This window comes from Trichophyton benhamiae (genome assembly GCF_000151125.1).
Source record: "Trichophyton benhamiae CBS 112371 chromosome Unknown contig01535.1, whole genome shotgun sequence".
NCBI classification, from domain to species: domain Eukaryota; kingdom Fungi; phylum Ascomycota; class Eurotiomycetes; order Onygenales; family Arthrodermataceae; genus Trichophyton; species Trichophyton benhamiae.
In genome coordinates this window covers 29932-48050 of record NW_003315109.1, presented here as the reverse complement: position 1 = coordinate 48050, position 18119 = coordinate 29932, and the positions used below count along the sequence as shown (strand labels likewise).

Here is an 18119-nt window from a genome sequence, read left to right as displayed (position 1 = left end):
ATTAATTATGATAGTGTGTGGGTGCATGGGTTGTGTGCTGTTATGTATGTATATATACAAGAGTAGTTAGTTACTTTTTAGTCGAGACCCAGCAGGTGGAATAATATGGGACTGCCTTCAACGGCAACCAGTCCGATACCTAGGCGGCAGTTAGCGTAGTTCATATGACACGCAAAAGGATTAGCATGCTGGGGACCTACCTGAGTAAACAATCAGCTTCGTGACAACTTCTACGTCATACCGCACTCTAGGTGGCGTGATCCTCAAAAACATGTCCTTTTCATCATCCTCATCATTATTCGTTACTTTCCCATTACCGTTGGCAAGGGCATCTACGGATTGCCCGTTACTCTCTTCATAGATCTGGGCTCCAGATCCCATCATATTCTCATAATCATGAAGACTCCTCGAGGGAGACTGCGTGTCTGACACATTGGAGGCCGTTCGTTTAGAGCGCGTGGTGGGCCGTAGAGTTGGGCTCTTGACGTTCTCGCGCGATGGAGTGGGTGGCCGGCCGTTCTCGGACGCTGCACTGGCTCGTCGGCGTTCCTGCCGGTACGCAATGGCTTCATAGGCGTCGGCTTCTGATTGTGGGCCGATGGAGATGGCCCGCCGTCGTGGGTGACGGATAGAAGTGAGCATGGATGGAATGTCCGAGACGTTTGGCATGACGTCGTCGTACTTTAGCTGGCCCGGGATGCGCGTATATTCCCTGTCGAAAGCGTTAGTGGATGACGCAGGAGTTAGGCGTGGGAAGGTTACCTACGTAGCACGCTTGAAGAACCGTCGGGGCAGGCTCAAACCTAGACGCTCGATGACTCTGAACAGCGGCGGCAGAATCCTGAGCAGCGTGGGCTTCATCACTTCCCTCCATACGACGACACATGCCACGCCGATTATAATGCGAAGCACGGTCTTGAGCCAACCCATGCGCTGCAGGTCAAACGGAACCGTAGCCGGCGTAGGGACGGAAAGCGAATATTTAGTTGACGCAAAGTGCCAGTTCCCCAGTTCTACTCCGGCAAAGACGCCCGCAAAAGCAACACTGTCGTCGAAACAGGGACACGAGTCTGCGGGCTCTGGATGTACGCGGACCAGCACGATGATGACAGCAACGATGACTAGGACTTCCTTGATCGAACCGGTAAAGAGGTATTCATCGAACTTTGGCCCGTAGACGCATTGGACGAAGCCAAGCAGAGCTCCGAGCATGCTGCCAACCACCACATCGAGGAAGCCATGCATGCCGCAGTACAGCCTCCCGATCACTATAGAGGTGACATAGACGTACAGTCCCGTCTGGAGTAAGGTGGATGCGAGTGGTGCGAGATCAGATTGCGAGCGTAGCGCATGCAGGGCGTAGACGACTATCGACACTGCGTTCGTCGAGTGGGTTGACGGGAAGCCGTACTCCAGCGCAGCCGAACCGGACATGGTGATGCGCTGCAGTGGGGGAGAAAGCGGCCGTGGCAGACACAGTAGGTCCTTCAGGAACCCGCTGAAGAAGACTCCGGCAGCGAGCAAATGAACCACCCTGTAGATCCCATTGATCAAAATTAACATTCAACTCTGCGAAAGTAGGCATGTAACTCTGAAAAGAAAAAAAAAGACGACTCGTCAGAAGAGACAGGCAGCTCACTCACGCCCGACCAATGCCTGTGTGTCCGGTCCAGAAGAGCACGGGCAGCATGACCATGTAGAAGGTATGTGTCCCCAGGTTCGCAGTGATGGCGAACCAGGAATCAAGCGAAGGTGTGCGTATCCTCTCCTGCAGCCATGCCAGGTACGGCGTCTCCCACCGGACGAGGGGCAGGGTGCGCTGTCGTAGCTTGTATCTCCATGCCGGCAGCTTCCTCTGGTCTGGGAGGGGGGGAGCGGAGGTGGTCAGTCAATCAGTCACCGATCAGCGAATTGAGAACCAGACCAGGACGGCGAGGACTCACAGTGGTTCAGACTAGCGAGTCCGGCGTCTATCTTTGTCTTTTCCTTTTCCTTCTCCGTGTCTGCGGCCATGCTGTGCGGTGCTGCTGGCGCTCTTCTGCGTCTTGTGCTGGTGGCCGTCTTGACCAAGCTGCGAGCGAAAGGGCAGGTAGGGACTGTGCGGGTTCTCTAACTAGCGGCGAGCGACTGCAGCAGAAGCCATCGAGCGTCCGCCGCAAGCTGTAGCTGTCTACCGGGCTGTCTGTCGCTGATGGCTAGAACGTAGAGGCAGTAAGTAGTAAGTAGATGCTGTCGTTGCTTAGTCGAAGCTGATCGCAGCCTCTTGCGGCTTTGTGCGCGCTTGGCAGGGGAGGGCGGACTCCTTTGAGCCGAGGAAGACGGGGAGGACTTGGGACGCCACGGGCACGCACAGCGACGACGACGAGAGACGCAAGAGAGAGGGAGAGACGAGAGAGAGAAACAGGAATGCCATTGCGGACTGGCTGATTGACAGGACAGTCTGTCTGCAACGGCCGCCTATCGCCTGCTGTGCGCCTCTGCCGTCCAAGTCCTCTCTGGTGATACTCATAGCAGAAGCCAGCCAGGAGAGCCAACCAGGCCGGCCAGGACCACCACCACCACCATGACGAAAGACGACGAAGAAGAGCTCCATGGCCGACCAAGGTGAAGCTGGATCCCTGACCCAGCCGGCCAGGAACCTGCAGGCGGTGGTTAAGCGGGACAGCAGCGCTGGTTGGGCCGGGGCAGGGCGTTGCCATGGCAGCAATCGGCAGACGCAGGGTAAACAACAGGCCAGCCAGCGCCCGGCGGACGAGAAGCACCACAGGAGAGACAGCAAGAGAGACAGCTGAGGAGACGCCACCTGGGAAAGAAATATTCTTCGTCTTCCTCCCTCTTCTACTCCTCCTCTTCTCTTCTTCTTCTTCTTCTTCTTCCTGTCCGCGTTTTCTTCTGCTCGTGTAACTCGTTCGCTGTTTATCTCGGACTAGACGCTGTTGATATCAATATCACCACCATCACCAACCACCACCAACACTCAACTCAGACATCAACCACCACGGGCAATACTCAGAGATAGGACGATATGTCAGTTCACACTTTCGAAGAACGATATGGACACAGCCATATACGGCGTCACTCGTCTGTGCTTAGCGAGAAGACTCCCCCTCTCTCCCCACGCCGCAAGCCTCTGCGCAGCCAGAGCACTCGGGTCAGCAACGGCACCATCAACACAGACCTGAGCGTCTCGTCAGGGCAGGCCTCGCAGCTCTCGCAGGGCACCTCGGTCACCGTCCCGCCGTCATACTCGAAGAAGTTCGTGGTCGTGGGGGACGGCGGCTGCGGCAAGACTTGTCTCCTTATCAGCTACTCCCAGGGATACTTTCCAGAGGTAGGCTCTTCTTATCTTATATCCCTACATACGAACGACATATGCTGATGGCGGGGATAGAAATACGTCCCGACTGTGTTTGAGAACTACATCTCGCACACCATACACAAGCCGTCGGGTAAAGGCGTCGAGCTGGCTCTATGGGACACCGCAGGACAGGAGGAGTATGACCGACTACGCCCCTTATCCTACCCAGAGACAGACCTACTCTTCGTCTGCTTCGCCATTGACTGTCCTGTCTCGCTAGAAAACGTCATGGACAAGGTAGGCCCTCTTTATTTATTTTTTTTGGGACTCAAGATTTATAATTAGGAGGTCCGGAATATCCACTAACTGAAACAGTGGTACCCTGAAGTACTGCACTTCTGCCCAACAACCCCCCTCATACTCGTGGGCCTCAAGTCCGACCTTCGCTCAAACCGTACCTGCATCGACTTCCTCAAGGCCCAGGGTCTCACCCCCGTCACTCCACAGCAGGGCCAGACCGTTGCAGAGCGCATGGGTGCAACATACGTCGAGTGCAGCAGCAAACAGATGATTGGCGTCGACGAGGTGTTTGAGCTTGCCGTCAACACCGTCATCGACATCGAGGAGAGTGCCTCCAAGGACTCGTCTAGGGGTAAGGGCGGCAAGAAGGTGAAGAAGAGAAGTTGCAAGATCCTCTAACTACTGGCTTCCTCAATAACTTGTTGATGCTGGCATCTTCTTTTTTCCACCTACCTGGTTGTCTCTCCTTTTGGTTCAGCTCTTTTTAACACCATTGAAATGACGCTCTTTTCAACGACTATTGATGTAAGTATGACATGACGACAGACGAGATCCATGTCCAACGTCGTGTTTAGCCTGTTTGCTGTCCGGCTCACTCTCTGTTTTTCCTCCTTTTTTGACACTTGGTCTATCTTTTATCTTTCATACTGTCTATCTTATCTCCAAGGCGGCTTCGTCTGTTTTTTATATCTCTTTTTTTCCCAGCCCTATCTTGTCTGCCCTTATTGCTCCTTTTTTATACATCGAGTTTCCCTTATTTCCTCATGTCCTTTTCTATTCATGTCTACGGGATCCAATTTGACCCTCGGGGGAATATGCATTGCTGGTAAAAGGTGTTTTCGTTTTTCTTTCCTTGTCCTTGTCTATCTTAGCTGGCGGTACGGCATCTGTATGCTAGAAGTAATAAACTTCCATGTTCAAAAATTCCCTTCTTTGCGTAAAATTTCAATCATTCAACGAGTGAATTCATCACTGCTTGTCTCTATCTTCCTCCTCCTTGACGTCCTGGTTGCGCTGCTCCTCTCCCCGGTCCATCACGCCTTCAAACTGTGACCATAGCCCTTCGACAGAGCTCAGTTCGTTCCCAACCTGTTTCATGCCATTAGCGAATGTACATTCCCACAGATACTCAACAGCCCATACATACCGTGATGATACTCTCTAGGTTCCGGTTGAACTTGTTGATGTTCTGCAACACTCCTTCGAGGCTCTTATCACCCCACCACTAATTAGCTGGAGTTCTTTTGAGGTCTGCTGGGACATTCACGTACCAGGGATATCTCTCTCAGGAGCTCTGCTCGCTGCTCTTCAAAGTACGAAGGTGCCGGCGCATTTGACGCTGACCTCTGGTGAGCAGACAGCGGCCGCGTCGACATCTTTTCTGTCTATGGCTTTGCTGCTGTTCTGTTGTTGGTGTTGACATTCATTATTGATGTTTGATGGTAAACAGCCAGTTTCATCTCCGTTGGCCCGTCTCCACGAACTTCCGCCAACAACGACATATTTGGCTACATCTACATCTACATCTGCATCTACTGCATCTTAACTACGCCCACAACCATCTATTACTGCCATGAACGTCTCGACTTCAACTCTCTTACACTTTTTAATTCACCCCTCGCGTATTCTCCCCTGACTGTGTCGTCCAGGGGTATCTTACATAATCTTCATGACTAAGTAGCCCTCGGCTTCTTCTCGGCTCGTGAAAAAAAGAGACACGAAGATGAGAAGACGAAGACGAAGACGAAGAGACGGACGAAAGACGAGCAAAGACAAGGATGCGGACGAGCAGCGTCAACTCTGGTGGATGGATCAGGAACACAACACTATTGAACCAGCATCCTCGGAACGAAGTGGAGAGATCAACGAGACCAGTAAGCAAGCAATTATTAAAATCTGCCTGGCTGGCTGTCTCGCATTCCGCTGGCTGCCCATCGATTCTAGAAGTGATACGCTATATCACCCCCCGACTATTGCCATGGGCGGTCTTGGAGAACCCCCGGACACCGATTGGAAGAATGCCAGAACCGCTTAATTTTAGAGTCCCAGCAGCGATCTTAGTCAAGCGATGGACGCCATGCTGAGCACAACGCTGAGACCCAAGCCGGCCGTCGCTGACAAAAGGAGCCCCTTTTTCTGGCCAGAACACGACTGGGCCAAATTCCCCCGAGGGGCAATTTCAGAACACGAGCGAACGGTAGTGTATAGTCTGTTCTCGACGGAGGAAAGTCCTTACTTGACTTTACTTTGCTATGGAGTACAGAGTGTGTTACGAAAGGGCCATCAGTCCGCGTGCTTTGTTCTACTCTTTTTTTTTTTTTCTTTCTTCTCTCTCTCTCTGGTCGGTACGTACGGCCTGTGGGGAGGAACTAAGAGTAACACATGTTGGTCTCGCCAGTCCATGATGGAGGGTCGCTGAGGCCCATTGATTGGGAAACCCTAAAAGACGGTGGGAATTCAATTTCATGTCAGATGACTGAGCGTCTTGCCGCTCGCTGTCTGTCTGCCTGTCTGTCTCTTGGTCTATCTTTGCCTTTGGGAAGGGGAAAAAGAAGAAAAGAAGAGAGGAAAGGCCTCGTTCAGTCAGATGTTCCGCGGGTTGAGAAGTATGAATCTAATAGTTTCGGCGGGGGAGACAAGACGGCACACGATGGCTGGAACGGCGAGGTGGGACATGTAGAAGATGGTAATTTCCGAAGTGTTTTTAGCACTATCTAAGCATAAGCGTGTTTGTGTGGAGGAAGAGGGGGGAGAAAAAGTACATTCAAGGTAAGCAGAAGGGAAAAAATGTATAGGTGTTCAAAGGGGGTATCTCGGTCTGAAAAAAAAACGATATTACAATCTGTATGGGTAGGTAGATAGGCACGTAAGTTCGGAAGAAGAGAAAGAAGTTATACAGGAGTCATAAACAGCATGTAGTGTTCCCTTCAATCGCACATGGCAGAGAGAACACAGGCTGCTGGAAGTGATCATGGGACGGTAAAAAAGAAGATGAATCAAGAGATGGGCTTTTTTATAAAAAGAAAACCGCCGATGTAGTAGTAGAAGAAGAAGCAACAGAGAGTCGTTAAAGCGATGAGTCATTCAAGAGACGCATTCATGGGATCGTGAAGTAGTAGTAAGAGTCAGAGTCAGAGTCGGAGTCGAGAGAAAGTAATGCATCACTTCGGTGCAAAGTAGGATATCCGTCGTAGTTTGTCTCGAGTGCTCATCTTGCGGCTTGGTTGAGCGATGTTCACCTTGCTGGAGGATGAAGATGAAGAAGAGGATGAGGAGAGAGAGGATGAAGATGTTGATGCTCGTGAGCTGGTTCGCCGCTCGCACTCGGCCAGTATCTCCTCTAGTCGGACGTCGTCTTCGGATACATGGTGGCTCTCTGCATCTAGCAGCTCCACGAACCGTGATGTGAATGGCATTGCAGGAAGTGCTAGTGGTTGTTTGTAGTGAATTGCAGTTGTTGGTTTATAGTATTCCCCGATTGTAGTAGTAGTGGTTTGTTGTTGGTGTTGAGCACGCGAGCAGCGGCTTTTAGATCGGTGGCTTCAGTGAATCAACGACGACGACGACGATGTTGATGATGTTGATATGTAGACGGCAACGGTAGACGAAGACGTTCAATGTAGCAGTAGAAGTAAACGGATTGTATGGAGTATATATCAGTCAGACGGGAGAGGCGAATGTGTCTAGAAGGTCGAAAAAAGGAGCGACTGGGAGGCAATAAGTAGGTCTCCTGAGATCCCTCCGGACGGGTTTGCTAGTTATAAGTAGTATTTTAAACTAGAACCTTTTTTATTTTCTAGCCCCCCTGGATCCGTCAGTACGTAAATAATAATAATAATAATACCCGTTGTTGCTGGCGGCGACGCTCCACAGGCTGCCAGACTGACTTACGAGTTGCCCGAACCGCCGAATGTATAGAAGTGGATTCTTGCGCAAGAAGAGCAAAAAGCCTAAATGGTCGCTTCGTCGTTCTTGTTGTTGCTTGTTGAACGGCGAAAAAAAGAGTCGAAGGTATAAAATATGGATACCGGAGCTGGATGAGTCGATGGGTGCTGATAAATAGATTCTGGTGTATTTTTAATTATTGCAGTTTTTGTTGTCGAGCTTGCTGGACGGAACGTAAGGGCGGGTTATGGCCATCAGTTAAATGCTTATGTATGTAAGTATAGCAGCCTGGCTGCCCTCCTTGCATGTGTCCTCCTCCATCGTCTTTCCCCTTTGAATCATCCCTGTGAGCGTTTGGACGGATGGCTTATGGGGGAGAAAAGCAAAAAAGTGGTCCGCCAATCTATGCGGACGCTCTCACGCTACTGCAGACCAGTTCCTTTTTTTCCTGGGGTCTGTTAATGAGCAGCAGTGCTCGCCGAGGGATCTTCGGTTTTTCTCCATTCATTCATTCTGATGTTCATCCCTGCTTTGCCTGAGGATAGGATGGGAGTTTCCCGTTTACCAGACCACTCTGCTGCCTGAGACGCATCTCTTTCGTGTACTTCTGGGCCAGAATATAGTTCGGATGTCCCCCATCCTTCTGCCTTACTCACCATCCCCTAAAGGGAGGACAGGAAGAAGCAAAGTGGGAAAAAGAAAAGAAAGGGAGGGAAAGGCGTCTGTCCCTCGTGAGTTTCGGACGGGCCTCTCACACGCTCTCGTACCCTCTGAGCAAAGACGTATGTGGCGCACCGCTGGCGTGAAAGGGCTGCCTGCCTCTGCCTGCCTCCTACTTTTTCTCTACCAACACCTCTTCATGCCTTGCTTTACTGCGAAGTCGCTGATCAGGTCACACGCCGCAGTAGTGAGTGATTTTGACCTGCCAGCAGCCCTGGGTGGGGGAGATGGGGGGGAGAATGGGTCATCGAATAAGCATGAAGAAAACCATGAATTATCCTTTTTCATGGCCCCTTGTTCGCATGTTGTTGAAGGTTGACTCTTCACGCTCTGTACTTATTATCTGCTTCCTTTGGATGTGTGTGTGTGTGCGTGCGTGCGTGTGGTGCGGTCCGAAGTATATGTTGAAACGTTCTCAGTATCACTTCCCGCCGTCCTTGATCGATTGACTTCTTCATGCAAAAGAAGACCCTGGCCCGAAAAGACGAAACACTTCCAAAACCCGAAGAGTGCATAAGTTGATGCATCTTCTGCGGGTTGCGTGACGGAAGCCCCAATCATCCCACTTCATCTCAAGGTATCTGTGCCAGACTGTGGCGGTTAACTGGAGACCAAGTTCAGTCTTCATGGCAAATGAAAAAGCAACCATGCCTTTGCCTGTCGTCAGATCTGTCTGTACCACGTAGGAAGATACCGATATAGAAACATCAAGGCATCTTTTTCTTATTATTTTTTATTTTATAATGCTGATTCATGCACCGATGTACTGGTTACTCCATCCGGTGTATAGATCTACTCTGAGATCAAGATGTATCCCATCGTCCATTATTGGCTGCTGCTTAACGCCCGTTTCTAAACGGGCTCATGCCGAGCAGGAGTCTGATATTTTGAGACTTGGCCGGTGTTATTCATCCCTCATCCTGTACTTTATGTATGTTTAGCTCTCCAGCGTCAAGGATCTCAACGGAAACCGAACGAGGAGTTCTCTGGCAGCTCTGCAGAAACCTGACTGTCCCTTGACGGGGCCAGCACATCTACACCGACTTGAAGCCGGGATCTTGGAAATAGCTGCACACATGCGCGTTCAGATCGGGGGAGCCATCCTATTACCGTTAAGGCCATGAGTTAGTATCCGTTCAATAAGGCTGGGACAGACGTCACTGTGCATCCTGATGGATGGGGAGGTGGGATTCGTCCTTCCGCCCGTCGAGAGCCCACCCACTCTGCCTCATCTGATTAATGCGCTGACCATGCCACGCCCGCTTGCTCCGTACTCTTGTCAACATGAGGTACCTGGTACCGAGCGAAGATCGGATGCTCAGCCTGTATATTATTCTTGGGCGCTCGTAAGTATAGCCCCAGTTCGAGAGTGGCGGCGCCGATGTCGTCCACGTCCGCGTCGTCGTCTTCGAGAAGGACAAGTTATTTTTAACGTCGCCGGGAAAAAACAGCCGGCCACCTATGACGTAAAGCCGTCGCAGGAACAGCTTTCAGCCTCTACACGGCGTACTAACTACCGAGCTTACAATACAGATAGACGGTGTTTTTTAGAGCGAGCTTCTTATAAATCTGGCTTACTCTTCATCTTGTCATACGAAATGGTGTCACCTGTGGCTGAAGGAGCTGGCTGTGTTCGCCTCATGGCAGCGTATGTATAACCGACCCGTGAGCGCCGGACGAGTATTCTGGCTTCCAAGGCAGCAATATAACTTTCTTTCTCTTCATCTAATTATCCCGAAGCATGTAGGATGCGGTGTAACAGGCGGATGCGAGACATGGAAGTGAGCGGGATGGCTAACATCATTCACACACAATGCCATGTGGGATATACCTGGCACGCGGATGCACGGCCATGATAAAAGAGTTAATCAGCCGGTAAAGCTCTGATAAAGCTCTTCTCCTTCAACTGCTACATTCGCTTCTTCCAAGGTCCGGCCGCCGCATCCTGTACTCGACTCCCACAGCCAGGCAGTTCATGTCAACCGACGGCCGAAGGAGGGTATCGCGTAACATGTGACTTCATAGGATGGGCTTTTTTTGTTCATTGCTGAATCCCGCAGTGCTTTCTTTGTATTTCAATTCAATTCGTAAAACTCCATTCGCCATTCCACTGCACGGAATAGAAAAGAAAGGTAAGGAAAAAAAGTGATATAAACGGTTAAGATCCGGCGGTATTCGCCCCCAACGGCGGCGTGAAAAGGTGAATAGAAAGACGTTAATCATCAAGAATCACCCATTTGGACATCCTTATCTTCCACTCCCTTTGCGTTCCCTATCCAGAGAACATTGTTGCATCTGAAGCATTGATGTATTAGCCAAGGATCCAGGTCTATGCAAAACGTTTAGTTATCATCATACCGTATAAGCACCTCGCCTAGAGTGCCGGTGTTCTTCCCATCAATAAATTCTTCGGTTTGTGATAGTTGAATGTTCATGTATGAGTCAACACTGATCAGTCGGCCTTTATATTCAGTTTGGCCCCATTTTAGGCGAACGACAATATCCTCGTTAATCCTAGTGTCAGAAAACGTATTAGCTCATGCAATTGATATTAGCATCCTCGTCCGCATGTATTCTCGTGGATATATCACTGGCACCAACAGCTGTCCCTCGGAGATGTGAACTCAACAGGCATATCAACTGCTGATAAAGGCATGTGGGCACGGAAAATGGTGAGGCGCATTGGAAATACTCCGGCCAAAATAGCCAGCTGCAAACGGGGAAGCCAACTCAGGCTGAGATAATCACGTACAAGGACTGCAGCATAGGCCGGGGGTTGAGAGGAACGAACTGCTCGTTCAACTGCTGTTAGCGACTGCTTCTATCCATCCCACACGAGCAACCGGGCAGGGACTCACACTCATTTTGCGGGCTCCAATTAAGCACTTCTTCCCTTCACAAGACCGTAATCACAACCCGCGACAGCAAGCAACGTATAACCTGTTAGCCAGCGCTCGGTCTTTCTCTTCTTCCTGCTGCTGCTGCTGCTGCTCGTCGTCGTCTTAGAATTTGCTTTCTTTTCCTTTCGAGCTTCAACTTTCGCGACTTTGAGTTTTCTTTTGGGATGATTCTAACGCTGCTTTTAATGATATGATTATATAATACTATTTATCATACTAAAATAGCGACACTTCTTGACATAAAAGGAAGTAGATATACAAACAATCAACTCGTAGCTGCATAGATATTCATCTAGTAGACAGATGTCGTTCAAGCTCTACGGATCTCCCAGCTGACTTCCGTGATGCTGACTTCCTCACCCTGCTTCTCGTCGAAATCGTACCATTCATTCTCCTCCAGGCTGATGTCGCTAAACTTGGTTCCAGACTCTGTACCTGTGGCTTCCCATTTCCCCTGTATCGCGTGTCAGTCGTGGGGTACTTTTGTAGCTTTGACGGTGAAGGTCAATCTTACGTCTGCCTTGAACTCGGTGAATTCTAGGCCACGGCAGTCAAACTCGATGATCTTCTGGCCTTTTCCATCTAAGCCCTTCGACTCATCAAATGCCATTGGCCCAGCCGTGATGCTGGCAGAATGGGTCCTCTAATTACCAACATGCAAGTCAACTCCCGTCCCCCAAGGTAGACATTGCGTATCCCATTCTTGCTTCTACCACATAACTAGCATGCAGAAGGGTAATAGTGCGTGTGAAGTTGCGCAAATCCGAGTCATCCACTCACCCCGCAGAGCCTGCATTTCCACACGAAATTTGCCTCTCCTCGACTTCCAGGAACTTCATTCTGCTCCTATAAAACCAGTCAGTAAAAGAGTCGATCAGGCAACGATGAAACTTCACGAATGCAGGAGCCGGCCGTGGGAAAAGTAGACAGGTTATATGTGGCAAAATCGAATGCATTTTTCATCTTTAGGCGAAATCTGACCGCCTACTCAGAGTGTCCACAGCAACTTAACCGACCCTCACCACGTATTCCACTTGTGGCTGACAATAAACAGAGATATTACTGGGCAATTTGAGCTCAGGAAAAAGCGGTATACGTACGAATCGGCTGACGTTGACCCAGTTTGGGTGTACTTCACGGCAAGACGTACACTGCACTTTGAACGTGTAGTAATATGGATCTTCGGGGGTATCTTGAGGACGGATATCAGTGACCCTATACACCCAGACGTATTGGTTATCCATACATCCTCGTCTAGTAATGCTCTCAAATCTAGAAGTAATCAAAATCCAAGAGGAAAAAATGCAGCTCGTTGGTGGTGTTTTTGATATGGAGGGGCAACGCCGCGGGGGTGAGTTTGACGCCCTAACACGCCACTTCTACCATTGCCAGGTATCTAAACGATAGACATACCCTGATGTTTGGGCCGAGAGAGTAAGAGTGAACATTTTATCGGCTTTAGATCGCTGTTCTGGCTCTTGGTGGTTGGGTCGAGTGGATGAATGTTTGAATGTTGAAGGTTTGGCTTGACTAAAATAACCCGTCGACTATTTTTGGCTTTATTTTGCTATCCCAACTATAGAAACTCCATACAAACTACCGTTAAATTCCGATGTTTCCGATCGCCAGGAAGCTTTTTCAGCCCCTTAGAGATGGACCGTATTAATAGTAAGATCGACCTTTAAATTTTGGTGTCCACTTGTCAAAATTTTCCGGACATCATCGATAGTTTGGGCTGTTTAATCGGGGGGCGCTATCTAGATCGTAGATCTACGAAGCCATGGCACTGGCAAAGTATGAAAATCTGTTACAAAAAGAATTTTCATTTTCATGCAAATTCAATACTTCATAATATGTCCAGAGGAGAAGCTATATGCTGCTAATGATAACCAAATAGGGATGCAGTCTGCCATGCTGTGATCTGAAGACAACGTAACCAAAAGGAGATCATAGTCGTGAAATCGTGAGTCCGCTGGCCACCTTCGAGGTGAATGTGCCAAAATACTTATTCAAGGCATCAACAGTCCCGCTTCCTTCCTCCAACATGACAATACAGGAAACGTGTCCGTCAGGGCGTATGACCACAACACCGGGCCTGCCAGTATCAAAGCCAAGTGTCCTATGGACCGACCCCATCGGACGAGTATCCCTCTTATGAACGAGGTCATCGGCGTAGATATGGTGATTATATGTCTTGAGAAGCCGTGGAAGAGTTGAGATATCAACGTTATCCTTTTCTTCCATGAATACAGCTGCAAGGGTGAAGAATCTTGAATGGGGATTATGTTTCTCAAAGTATGGGTCTGGGGAATGCTCGGGTGTCGCAAAAAAAGAATAGAAACTCGATGGTTTCTCCATGTGTTGGCAGAAATCAGCCAGAGCAGTTCTGGATTTGTCCAGGCTCCCGGCGAAGATCAATATCCGAAATGACCCGTTCAAGGGAATTTCCTGTTCCAGATGAACGGGATTAGAATCAACTAGACGAGTAACCGTAGCCGGTGGAAAGCAACGGCCAGGCTTGAGTCCCTTTCCTTCGGAGATGAAAAGCGGTGATTTAGCTCTATGATCCGGGTGCCAATTAAAGGCATTCGGGGGGTATATGATGCCGTAACCGCTTGTGAATTCCGCAGCGGCTTTGTGCAATTTGGTAAACTCCTTGCTCTCGGGTAGGTTGGGGTCTTTTGAAGATAGTCTCTGGGAAAATAACTTCGCGTATTTGGCATCAAAATCAAGCAACTGCAGAGCGATGTATCTCCGTTCCGCTTCATAAGATTCCAGGATCGAGCGATCGGCAAATCCTGCCTCGACTGCATGGATCTTCCATGCTAGGTTTAGGGCATCATGAAATCCGGCATTCATTCCCTGGCCGGCTTTTGGCTGGTGAGGAGATTGGTTAGACGTTATATCGACAGCATTAAAATCAGACTGGCTGGGGGTAACCTACACTGTGAGTATGGCATGCATCTCCCCCAATGAAGATCCGCTGATCCAAACTATATGAGTCCGCTAAACCTTGACCAATTGGGTAGGTGGAATACCAATCCACTGTATCCCAGGAGATGTTGTATGGCTTTAGGGCCTTTTTGATGGAGTCTTGCGCTTGCTGGATGGTAGCTGTCTGCTTAGGGTCCCAGTCGGCATCCTCGGGGGAGGATATTTGGGTGTAGAGGCGGACTAAGTTGTCCTCTCTTGGTATCACCATCACTGAACCACTGTGAGAGTGAATAGTGCATTTGTTCTGCTCGGTACGTCAGTCAACGGCTAAAGGCACTGTAGCATATACCAGCACTGGAGTCTCATATGCGTACCCTGATATCAGGAAAATCAGTTCGGACCACTCCGTCCACGACAGCCCATACAGCTGAAATAGGCCCCTTCCGTTGCACTTTTATCCCCAGCTGATTCCTGATAAAGCTCCGAGCTCCCTCAGCGCCAATTAAATATTTTGTCCGTACAGTGCGTTCCACGTTCGTGTCAAGGCTTTTTATGGTGACTGATATAGGGTATACGGGGTCTTCTCTGTCATGTACGAATCCAGCTATGGTGCTCGGACGCTCCACGACAGTACCGCATTTGGAAATTTCATCTAGAAAGGCTTTTTCGATTATACCTTGGTGTATAATGAGGGAGAATGGGTATCTCGCCCCGATGGTCGGCGGACAACTGGGCCAATTGCTCGTCCGACGAATGCCTTCGCTGTTAGGGTCAGGGTCCCAAAATGCAACATTGTAAAGCCTCGCAGGCGTATATGCCATCAACTGCCTCTTTAGTCCCAAATTTCGAAGTATCTCGATTGAGCGGGACTGGATTCCATCTGCTCGGCCTGTTTTTGTAGGCACTTCTCGGTTATCAATGTGCTTCACATTGTAACCCCATCGGGATAGGCAGAGTGACAAGAAGAGGCCGAATGGCCCAGCACCAACAATAACGATATCGTATGCTTCCTCCCTCATTTTTGTGCGTATTATGCGAGAAGTGATTTGGATCCGGCGAACCGGGCTATCAAACACCTGCTACCGCAGGGCAGCTTAAAGTGTACAAATCAGATATCTGAACAAACAGTTAGCCGTAGCAGAAGAAATGAATTTTTGATGAATTTTAATGCTAGGAGCGGAGATACATACCCATTTGTACTCCGTAGGTCTGTCATGTTTATGCCGGATGCTATCCGTCAGATATTCATGTCTGCTTATTCAGTCTGCATGAGGATGGCATCTGGTTCCACCCAGACAGGGCTCGGAGAACCAAGTGCAACTTCGATAGTCAAGGGCCAAAGGGATAGTTACAGGGGGTTTACAGGCAAAAGCTAACTGGATGCTCTGGTCTAGAGTGCAGAGTAACTAGTTAGTTATCCCCCCTGCGTTACCTTGTGGTCGTTGCTGGACGGGCCGGGATAGTAACTGGCTGAAGAATAAGGCCACGCCGCGATGGGGAAAAAGCAATTCCCTACGAAACTCCGGGAAAACCCTTAAAAGGCCCTTCCTTCTCAAGAGCTTTACTGAAACTGTAGTGGCGATAAGTCCGGGATGCTTTGGAGATTAACGCGATATCCCATACTCCGTATGGGTACAGATAATAGTCTGGGTGTTGCTGTTGTTTTAGATATGTGCTCTGTATGTCTTCCAGCCAGTTGGTTAGCTGGTGATCGTCCCTCACGCTGGATGTGTCTTGCCAACCAGTGAAACAATATCCCTTAAGCCACCGTACTGGCAGCGAAGATGCACATCGATGCTTATTTAGATGCTGGTTCTCGCGATTTGGGCCAGTAGTGATTGGTGTCAGGGGCCAGAAAATGTCAAATAAAGCCGCCAAACCCTTTTTATAACTAGTCAGCCTCTTAGTCTGGTCTGGAATTCAATAAACCATGTCAATACCGCAAAAACTAGCGGCTGGCTTGTCGCTCCGGTAGTTCATAACGGTAGGCGTTGGCGATCTGCTAGGCTTGCTCATCGTATATTTATCACCAAGTTTGCTTGACCAGGACAGAGTCTTTGCGGACTCTCAAGCTAATCAAATAACTAACTACGGAGTACTCTGAACTATGTTAACGAGCTGGTTAAAGTTGAGTCTCCGCCGATAACTGTAACTGGTTTCTTAAGGGTGCTGGCCTGGCCTGGCCAATAAGTTACACCAAGCAAAAGTATAGAAGTTCCTGCATTGTTTATAACTATCAAAATGACTTGGTCAAATGAGTGAACCCACACCAATGGCCAGGAGGATGAAGTTATATCTTTGGCACTTTATCAACAGAGTGGCATTGAGTCTAGAACCTGGAGCTTGAAGCTCCGCCTGTTTCTTCTCGGGTTGACATGTAAAAGTTAAGCTTTATAAGGGTACTCCGTACGCGAAATGGCATTTCAATATAGCTAGGGGGATGTCACATTTAGCGTGGACTGTATGGAATTATTCTGCTGTGGTTTCTGCTATAAGGTGAGTAGATTGCTAATATCAAGAGATGGTTCGGGTAACTACACAAAAGTAGTGAGGTAGACACTTGAATATGGACTTTTGTAGGAGCATATTTTTTCTTGATATACGCCCATGAATGCTTTGGCATGTGTTTTTCAATGGTACTTTGAGCATTGCAAGCGTAAGTGCATGCAGGAAATAAGTACCTAAATCCCTTTTCAGTTTTTAAGTGTTCATAAGGCCCCAGCTGCCCTGCCATCTTGAGGGCTAGCCAGTTTCTTCTGGTTGTTGAGTGCGGGGCCAGCGACGTTGCCGTCTTTCTTGAGGCGTTTCTTAGGTGGCTTGGGCGTCTTTTCAGGAGTCGTGGAGCCTGCAGAGGAGTCCTCGTCGTCTGAACCAGGGTAGGCGCCTGGTCCGGTGAAATAATCGACTTGTCACGCGTTACCGTCAGGGCGATAGGGGTAATTGCATTAGCAATCGGTAGGTTGACTGAAGTTCAGGCATGAGAAAGAATATTGTCGAGATCCTTCAAGTGCTGTTCAGGAGATGGAGAGTAAGTGACGATGTCGTCGGGGTAGACCAACACAGTCTTCCAGAGATATATGCATAAGTCGTGTCCTATAGAAGAATGATCTTAATCCAAGCTGATGGACCGTCTTGGGATAGCTAAGCTGCCCGCAGGTCGAATAAATGCAAATTTTATTCCCCTGAGGAGTATGTCCTAATCAGAGATTTGGACGCATTCATTCTGTTCTCATGAGAATTTTGTAAGTCATTTGGAGATGTGTTGGTACCGGGTAGTTTCTTTGGCTGGTTTTCTCCACTATGCGAGGAGTTCGAGCTCTCTATCATCATATTGGCCATCTTTGTCATTAGGCGGACTGCTCACTGTCCTTCGAGCTCATAGTGATGTGCCAGCCCAAAGGATCCATTCGGACCATTTACGGGATAAAACCTCGGTAACAGCAAGCGCTGTCATATCCAGTTTTGCAGTACCGCTATACTGTGGAGGGATATGTTGTTGCTTTATGTTTTGACGCTTTAAACAACGTTACAACCTTCAGGTTGATGATATGAGCTTGATCAGTGCCTAATTTTCTAGTCGGGACGAACGGCGGCCAGAGATAGGTGACTTCTTCTGCAGTGCTGATACCAGAGCAGAGTGATCGGTGACGACTGTAAATGGTCAGCCGTCGAAGTACTGCGGGAAGCGGGACAACGCCCACACGAGGGCACCACACTCCAACTTGGTGAAGCCGTAGCGGTTTATGAAGTTATCTTTTGACACAAGTTCAACGCATGGATGGGAGGTGGAATTGGTAGGATAGTATAAAAAGTAGGTGGTGGAAAGCAGAAAAAAAATGGGGGGCTCCTGACTCTTCTTTATTAGAGAAGGTATGAATTGGTCACTCTTTGCCAGTGAATGAAGGGAATGACAGAAGAAAATGCTTAGAGTGTACATGGGGTATAAAAATTTGCGGCAAGTGAATATCGGTTGCATTCGATACCTTCAGGGTATGGAGTGACTGGCAATTGAGTAGTATTTGTTCCGGAACGCCAGATTTCGCCTCTTCAGGCTTCCGGGCCCATTGATAAGTGCCTTGCTG

The 18119-nt window shown here is 49.1% G+C and overlaps 8 protein-coding genes across 8 annotated transcripts; 3 read left to right on the top strand and 5 right to left on the bottom strand.

Annotated features, from left to right (window-relative positions):
• Positions 1-77: 77 nt before the first annotated feature.
• Positions 78-2013, bottom strand: ARB_06305 (uncharacterized protein; the record flags this gene model as incomplete). The annotated part of the gene is made up of 5 exons (XM_003015136.1): positions 78-139; positions 201-712; positions 767-1534; positions 1644-1860; positions 1944-2013. The coding sequence occupies 5 exons, from the start codon at positions 2011-2013 to the stop codon at positions 78-80; spliced, it is 1629 nt and encodes a 542-aa protein (XP_003015182.1).
• Positions 2014-2239: 226 nt separating this feature from the next.
• Positions 2240-2593, bottom strand: ARB_06304 (uncharacterized protein; the record flags this gene model as incomplete). Its single annotated transcript, XM_003015135.1, has 1 exon — positions 2240-2593. One exon carries the CDS (start codon positions 2591-2593, stop codon positions 2240-2242), a length of 354 nt encoding a protein of 117 aa, XP_003015181.1.
• A 104-nt stretch (positions 2594-2697) lies between these two features.
• ARB_06303 (uncharacterized protein) lies at positions 2698-3997 on the top strand (the record flags this gene model as incomplete). Its single annotated transcript, XM_003015134.1, has 4 exons — positions 2698-2900; positions 3094-3331; positions 3392-3595; positions 3674-3997. The coding sequence occupies 4 exons, from the start codon at positions 2698-2700 to the stop codon at positions 3995-3997; spliced, it is 969 nt and encodes a 322-aa protein (XP_003015180.1).
• Positions 3998-4567: 570 nt separating this feature from the next.
• On the bottom strand, positions 4568-4974 carry ARB_06302 (uncharacterized protein; the record flags this gene model as incomplete). Its single annotated transcript, XM_003015133.1, has 3 exons — positions 4568-4687; positions 4746-4823; positions 4870-4974. 3 exons carry the CDS (start codon positions 4972-4974, stop codon positions 4568-4570), a joined length of 303 nt encoding a protein of 100 aa, XP_003015179.1.
• Positions 4975-5321: 347 nt separating this feature from the next.
• On the top strand, positions 5322-5633 carry ARB_06301 (uncharacterized protein; the record flags this gene model as incomplete). The annotated part of the gene is made up of 1 exon (XM_003015132.1): positions 5322-5633. One exon carries the CDS (start codon positions 5322-5324, stop codon positions 5631-5633), a length of 312 nt encoding a protein of 103 aa, XP_003015178.1.
• Positions 5634-6829: 1196 nt separating this feature from the next.
• On the top strand, positions 6830-7042 carry ARB_06300 (uncharacterized protein; the record flags this gene model as incomplete). Its single annotated transcript, XM_003015131.1, has 1 exon — positions 6830-7042. One exon carries the CDS (start codon positions 6830-6832, stop codon positions 7040-7042), a length of 213 nt encoding a protein of 70 aa, XP_003015177.1.
• A 4371-nt stretch (positions 7043-11413) lies between these two features.
• ARB_06299 (uncharacterized protein) lies at positions 11414-11713 on the bottom strand (the record flags this gene model as incomplete). Its single annotated transcript, XM_003015130.1, has 2 exons — positions 11414-11557; positions 11618-11713. The coding sequence occupies 2 exons, from the start codon at positions 11711-11713 to the stop codon at positions 11414-11416; spliced, it is 240 nt and encodes a 79-aa protein (XP_003015176.1).
• Positions 11714-13050: 1337 nt separating this feature from the next.
• ARB_06298 (FAD binding monooxygenase, putative) lies at positions 13051-15056 on the bottom strand (the record flags this gene model as incomplete). Its single annotated transcript, XM_003015129.1, has 3 exons — positions 13051-14043; positions 14150-14341; positions 14412-15056. 3 exons carry the CDS (start codon positions 15054-15056, stop codon positions 13051-13053), a joined length of 1830 nt encoding a protein of 609 aa, XP_003015175.1.
• Between the last annotated feature and the right edge of the window lie 3063 nt (positions 15057-18119).